The sequence below is a fragment of the Osmia bicornis genome, unplaced genomic scaffold (assembly GCF_907164935.1).
Source record: "Osmia bicornis bicornis unplaced genomic scaffold, iOsmBic2.1, whole genome shotgun sequence".
Taxonomy (NCBI): Eukaryota; Metazoa; Arthropoda; class Insecta; order Hymenoptera; family Megachilidae; genus Osmia; species Osmia bicornis.
This window is the reverse complement of record NW_025791350.1, coordinates 2926-10880: the sequence shown is the minus strand read 5'-3', so window position 1 is coordinate 10880 and position 7955 is coordinate 2926. Positions and strand designations below refer to the sequence as shown.

Sequence of the window (7955 nt, the reverse complement as noted above, 5' to 3'; positions counted from 1 at the left end):
CCCAGCCTTTATATATGGATGCGGCCTGGCAGGTCTACAAGAAGCCGTAAATGAAGCTTGTAAACCAAGTCACACAAACATGTGTTCACGATGCAAAAGTACCAATATTACGAAAATTCATTCGGCAGGCAAACACATGGTGCTTAACATCGAAGATGTTGGAAACGCTTTGCTTTCAGCTCGATTGAATTATCCCAATTGCGGAAAACAATTTACAGTTGAGGAAATACCAAAAAAGCTGGTTTACGATAATTATACATATAAATTTGTTTCCGCGATTATCTACATTGATGCTCATTACTTCGCGATCATTAAACGAATTACTGGTAAGTGGGAAATTCATAATGATTTGAAAGAACGTGTCATGAAAGCCACTGCGCGAACACTTCTGCAGAAACATAATATCCATATTTTATTTTATGCCCAAGTATCCAATACAGTCACTGCAAACACCTAGAAACCATTCCAAACAAGTTGGAAAAGACGGATTTGAAAAATATTAAAAATTGACGAAGTTGGCTGATGGGTATAAACAATCACCTACAACTTTTAAACTATTCAACTACAAACGAAACTTTTTTCACTACAAACAACTACAAACGATTTTCTATCACATGCAAAAAACCGATTTGAAATATCTCAATGTCGGGTGCTGGTCAATTTTTCAATTTTGTTTATTTATTAATTGATGCAACTACAAACGAAAATATTTTTACTACAATCAACTACAAACGATATACTACCGTTTTATGAAAAAAAAGTTAATTTTTTAAAAGTCGGGTGCCAGGTTCACATAGCCTAAGACGCGAGGCGGCAAGGACTGTCTACTGGTGCACCAGCTCCCACAGGAAGGGGGAAAAGGCTTATCGTGCTACACATTGGGTTAGCCGATGGTTTTTTACCTGGGGGACTGCTGTGTTTTGAATCGAAGACCAACACAGCATATTACCACGACGAAATGAACGGAAATACGTTCTTCGAGTGGTTTTGCACGATCGAGCCCTTATTGAAAGAAAATGTTGGGGTGATTATGGACAATGCGCCATACCACAGCCGAGAATTAGAGATGAGACCGTCATCGACGTGGAGAAAACAGCAATTAAAGGAGTGGCTTGTATCAAAAGGCCATCATGTGCCTGATACTTGTACCAGGAGCACATTACTCCAAACGGCACGCTCAGTGCAAACAGAACAAAAATACGTGGTCGATGAATATGCCAGAGAGCATAATAAAATAATTATACGCCTGCCGCCGTACCACTGCGAACTCAACCCCATTGAGCTTGCGTGGGCATCAGTGAAGAATTACGTTAAATCCAGGAATGCTGAATATAATATGCCACAGGTAAAACAACCGTTAACGGAAAGAATAGAAGGAGTAACATCGGAGATGTGGAAAAATTGTATACGTCACACCATTGGCATTGAGCAGAAGTACATACATGAATATGGATCGCTTCTCCCAAGATACTCTGGAAATGCCTACTATTGGCAGTGATGTGGACATGTCTGATACTGATGTTAGCGACTGATACTGATACATAGAAGACTTTCATTCCAATTTTGGTAAGTACGATTTTCATACAACTGTAAGAGCCCGTGTTGGGACAGCGACGTTGTCCAGAGTCCCGTTAGGTACCGTCGTAAAACATCTGGGGCCCTTATGACGACGGGAATTGGCAAGGGCCTGATCGTCCTCACCCCCTCGCACGGCGATGACGACCAGGCCTCGGAAAGCGGAAGGTTAAGGGTTTTTCCAGAAAAAGTGGGGCGCGGACCTTCCTTTTAAGGAACGGGAAAAGAGCGCAGAAGGCAGAAGGAAAGTAATAGCGGATTTGACTGCATGTAACGATTAGAAGTGGAGAGTGTGAGAACGCGTATTAAAAATATATCCTGACTCTTGGACTTTTATTTAAACACCCTTACAAATTCAGAAGTGGGATCAAGGATCCAAAACGGAAAGGTCCGTGGAAATTGTGTAATCGACAGTGCCGTTCATATTCTGTGTGACTCTCTTCGCGAGGTTCTTTGTGATTAATTTTCTGTGTGACAATTTTTACGATTCTGTGTGACAATTTTTGTTTCGTTTCTGTGTGACAGTTTTTTCTGTGTAACAATTTTTTTTTTAATTTCTGTGTGACGTTTTCTGAAGTGTCTGTGCGACACTGTATTTGACCTTCCTGGTGATTATATCAGTGGCGTTTTTATAAATTCGAGGTGACTTTACCATGTCACATTCAGTGGGAAGAAGTCAACGCGATTTCCTTCTATCTGATTTGAAGGAGATACTGCGTCAACGTGGTTTGTCAACGACAGGCAACAAAGCCGAATTAGTGCAGCGCCTTGATGAGAACTTTCCGGATCGAGCATGGGAGGTTGACGTAACCCCACGTTCGAAAAAAGGTGGAGAGGCGGCCGCAGAGGGCAATACCACGGTTAGAGAGGACGAGATACAGCCGCAGGCAAGCATCCCCCAGCCAGAGGCACCGTCTATGCAAGATGCATCAGCAGAAACCCCTTCTGATCGTCTTCTACGTATGGAGATGGAACTAATGCGTCGAGAGCAAGAACTCATGCAAAGGGAGTTACAGGTGCTTCGGCGTGAAAACCAAATGTTGCGAAGTTCTCCGGGTTCCAGTTTGGAAACTGGAAGAAGAGTTGGTCCGAGCGTGAAGGCGATTGGTGAGCTGTTAGGAGAATTTAGTGGAGCTGAAGATTCTTTCCAAAATTGGAAAAAGCAACTACAACTGCTAATTTCCACGTATGAGTTGGACGAAAATTTAACGAAAATCCTGATTGGGTCAAAACTAAAAGGAAAAGCGTTGAGCTGGTTTCAATCTAAAACGGAGCATTTGGAAATCAGAACCGATGAACTTTTAGGACGCATGGAATTAATGTTTGGACATCGAGAAAGCCGGTTAGAGGCTCGCCGAAAATTTGAAAATAGAAGATGGGTCAACGCAGAAAATTTTAGCGAGTATTTCCACGAAAAGCTAATTTTAGCTAACCGTGTACCAGTTGACAATGAAGAAATTGTTGATTCCATAATAGACGGAATTTCGGACGTCAATCTGCGGAACCAAGCACGCATGTGCAACTTTAAAACGGCACCGGCGTTGTTAGAAGCTTTTCATAAAATCAAGTTGCAATCCACCACGAAGAGTCTGGCGACGCCAGGTACGTCAACGTCTCGACCAAGAACAATGGAGCCAGCGATGACGAGGAAGTCAACGGAGCAGGTAGCACTGGCACGCTGCTACAATTGTAACAGGATGGGTCATTGGTCACAGGATTGTCGCCTACCGAAGAGGGCAAAGGGTTCTTGTTTTGGCTGCGGAGAAATGGGTCACCTGCTGCCTACCTGCCCCAAGAGAGAGAAGCCCCAAATTACCTGCGTGCAGAAGCTCCCGTTACAAGGAGACGAATTTCACCGGAATATTAGCTTCGTAATGAACAATTTAGAAGTAAGGCTACACACCTTGTTCGATACCGGGAGTCCAGTAAGTTTTATAAAAGAATCATTTGTTCCTTGCGAAATAGATAAAGTAGATGATAGCATGCGCAACCGATTCGTAGGGATTAACAAGTCACCATTAAATCCGATAGGCACAGTACACGCTGCGGTTGTACTTGATAATACTTGTAAAAATATTTACTTTTGGTTGTACCAGATCAAACAATGTCCACGGCGGTGGTACTAGGCCGAGATGCACTTAAATCATTTAAAATCACATTGGCAAAATCAGAATCGAAAATGATGCTGTTTTAGAAATTTTGAACATTCTTGCAAGTCCGATGGAGGATGACGTGGTAGATTCGTTAAACATTAGTACCGGAGTAACTTATGATGAGCGCGAAAAATTCAAAAAAATGTTTAAACAAAAGTATTTGCAACCACCGCGTCCAACATTACCCCGCGTTAATGCCGAATTGAAATTAGTTTTAAATGAAAACAAACCTTTTCACACTTCACCACGACGAATTTCCTACGCTGAAAAAGAACAATTAAGAAAGATGTTAGATGGATTATTAAACAAAGGAGTTATTAGAGCAAGCGATTCTGAATACGCGTCACCGATTGTCTTGGTAAAAAGAAAAATGGAGAGCTCCGCATGTGTGTGGACTATCGAACGTTGAACAAGGTCCTTGCTCGCGATAATTATCCACTTCCGCTGATCGAGGATCAGGTAGACGTTTTGTGCGGGAAAAAATATTATAGTCTGTTAGATTTGAAAGACGGGTTTCATCACATCAGCGTATCAGAAGATTCCGTAAAATACACTGCATTCATCACGCCATTAGGTCAGTTCGAATACATGAGAATGCCTTTCGGCCTCAAAACCGCACCATCTCGGTTTCAGAGGTTTGTCAATGAGGTTTTCTCGGAACTAATTAAATCAGGTGATGTTGTTGTATACATAGACGACATATTAGTGGCGACCCAAGCGTGGGAACATCATTTTCAAATTCTAAACCGCGTTTTTGAATTACTTGTAGAAAATAAAATGGAGTTAAGAATAGATAAGTGTAAGTTTCTGTATAAAGAAATAGAATATTTAGGGTATTACGTAACCGAAGAAGGCATCAGTCCGCCGAAAAGTGGGGTGGAAGCGGTTAAGAAATTTCCAATACCACAGAATACTCGTGGTGTACAAAGTTTTTTAGGACTTAGCTCGTATTTCCGTAAATTTATTGAGGGATTTGCTTTCATTGCTAAACCGTTATACAACTTGCTGAGAAAAGACGCTAAATTTAAATTTGGGGAAGAAGAATTAGAAGCATTTAACAATTTAAAAACAAAGCTAGTAGAAGCCCGGTGTTAGCTATTTATAACCCAAAAGATGAAACCGAGCTCCATTGTGACGCCAGTTCAATGGGTTATGGGGCAATCCTCATGCAACGGAAATATGACCTGAAATTTCATCCAGTATTCTATTTTTCAAAGCGTACCACCGAAGTCGAAAGCAGGTATCACAGCTTTGAACTTGAAGTGTTAGCTATAATTTACGCGCTGAGACGTTTCAGAGTTTATTTATATGGGATTAAATTTAAAATCTTAACAGACTGTAGTTCACTTCAGATGACTTTAAATAAAAAAGAAGTAAATCCACGAATTGCGAGATGGGCGTTGGAGCTTCAGAGCTTCGATTACGAAATAGTGCACCGACCGGGCGCACGCATGGCACACGCGGACGCGCTTAGTAGATCCACTAATGTCCTAGTCGTGAATGGAAACTCGTTCGAGTTGGACTTGGCGTTGATGCAAAATCGGGACCCCGAAATTTCCAAAATACGGGAGAAATTAGAAACTAGAGAAGATGGATTTTTTGAAATGCGAAACGGTCTCGTTTATAGAAAGTATGGAAATGAATTATTGTTTTATGTACCGCAAAGTATGGAGAAAAACGTTATCTATCGGTATCATGACGAGATGGGACACCTGGGAACGGATAAAACTAGCAGTACTATAATGCAAAATTATTGGTTTCCGAAATTAAAGTCTAAAATTGTCGATCACATTAAGAATTGTTTAAAATGTATCGCATATTCACCATCGGCGGGAAGGGTTGAAGGATCCCTACATAACATACCCAAAGGAAATGTTCCATTCGTCAGGGTACATATAGATCATTTTGGTCCGGTGGACAGGACAATGAATATTAAAAAGTATGTGTTTTTAGTAGTAGACGCGTTCACAAAACATGTAAAATTATACCCGACGAAAACTACCTCCGGAAAGGAAGCAATCGCATGCTTGAAAACATATTTTTCCCATTATAATAAACCGGAAATGGTTATTTCGGACAGAGGCAGCGCGTTTACGTCCAAAGATTTTGAGAACTTTCTTTTAGTGAATGGTATCAGGCATGCGAAAGTAGCCACGGCATCACCCCAGGCAAACGGGCAGGTAGAAAGGGTCAATCGAGTGCTAGGACCCATGCTAGCAAAAATGACCGAGGACCGTCCGGGAAAACGATGGTATGAGGTAATAGAAGACGCCGAGTACGCACTAAACAATACGGTGAATAAAGCCACGGGTGACACACCGTGCAAGTTATTATTCGGAGTAGACCAAACGGGTAAAGTGCCAGATGTGTTAAAAAAGTGTGTTCAAACTGAAGCAAGTCGCGAACCTTCAAAATTAGAAGAGTGTCGTCGCGTAGCCGCGGGAAAAAATTTGCAACAGCAAAATTATAATAAGACGTATTATGATAAGAAACACAAACCGCCTTACGAGTATCAAGTCGGAGATTATATTATGTTAAAGAATTTTGTAAGTACTCCTGGGGTCTCCCAAAAATTGATTCCGCAATTTAAGGGACCCTACGAGATTATAAGGAAATTGCGAAATGATCGTTACGTTGTAGCGGACGTTAGAGGTTTTCAAAACACTCAGAGACCGTACCAGGGTACTTGGTCATCCGCAAATATGAGACCTTGGTGTCCAAATTAGTTTAGGTTTTTGTGAAACTAGAAATAGTAAATTTATATTTTAGAGTTAGGTTTAGAAATTTTAAGTTTATAATAGCAAATAAATTAAGCTTTATGTGCGAATAGACATGAATAGACGAGACCAGGGGGTCTCGTATGTCAGGATTGGCCGAGTTGTAAGAGCCCGTGTTGGGACAGCGACGTTGTCCAGAGTCCCGTTAGGTACCGTCGTAAAACATCTGGGGCCCTTATGACGACGGGAATTGGCAAGGGCCTGATCGTCCTCACCCCCTCGCACGGCGATGACGACCAGGCCTCGGAAAGCGGAAGGTTAAGGGTTTTTCCAGAAAGAGTGGGGCGCGGACCTTCCTTTTAAGGAACGGGAAAAGAGCGCAGAAGGCAGAAGGAAAGTAATAGCGGATTTGACTGCATGTAACGATTAGAAGTGGAGAGTGTGAGAACGCGTATTAAAAATATATCCTGACTCTTGGACTTTTATTTAAACACCCGTACACAACTAATACAAAAATTGTGATCATTCATTCGAACTTTTTTTCCGGTAATAATCTACGTTCCTGTTCACCTGCTTAAATCAATTTATATGGGATGAATGGATGCATCGAAGAAAAAGAAGAAACTTCTATTTCAAATTATGGTGAGTACAATTTCCATATAACTAGTACAAAGATTGTGATCATTCAGTCGAATTTTTTAACAACTGAGATACTAATTACTTTTCTTTTTTTTGGTAATAATCTACATTCCTGTCAACCTGCTGCAAGGAACTTACACGATGAAAGGATATAGAGAAGAAGCCCGGAAAAAGCTTAACCCTTGGACTACTCCTTGTCATTATCATCCAATGGACTTTAATATCATAGACGAAGACACATTGTACTTCCCTTTAAATAAAAATAATTAATAAATGATATGTTTATTGTATACGTATTTTCATGATATACCTTTTATATTCCTTTATTACTCCTTCATTTTTTCACATTTATTTAATTTTTGCAAATTGTATAAAAAAAGTTTAATATGATACACTGTTGAATTTCGATTTTGTACTACTTATAGCTACTTACATTTAAATTCGGGTTGATTATTTTTTAAATTACTGACTTCAAACGTTTTACCCGCGACTTTTACTTATAACATTATTACTTTGATTCTGGCTTATCGTTATAAAGATTCATTACCTCTGCCGTTCCTATATTAGTATATTTTGTCCACCGCGTATATGGCGGATCGCAATGGAAGTAAATCATGGTGGGGGAACTTTCTGAGCTCAGTCGAGCTACGCGAAACACTCGTACTCTCTCGTGAAAAATACTACATATAGGTTTTATTAATAGCTGTTGGATATTTCTATAAATGAAGTAGAAATTATTTCATACTTTTTAGTGCATTTCGAAGTCGGTTGTATTTTTTGTTAAAAATTATTTTATTTTAACCAAAAATGTTTGGTGGCCTAAAACTAAGTGCAGCAAAAAGAATTGAATAATAAATCGTATATTTAAAAA

General features: G+C 40.2%; 1 protein-coding gene across 1 annotated transcript; it reads left to right on the top strand.

The window, feature by feature from the left end:
• Positions 1 to 958: 958 nt before the first annotated feature.
• LOC114881932 lies at positions 959 to 1498 on the top strand. Its single transcript, XM_029198813.1, has one exon. It carries the CDS (start codon positions 959 to 961, stop codon positions 1496 to 1498), a length of 540 nt encoding a protein of 179 aa, XP_029054646.1.
• Positions 1499 to 7955: the final 6457 nt, after the last annotated feature.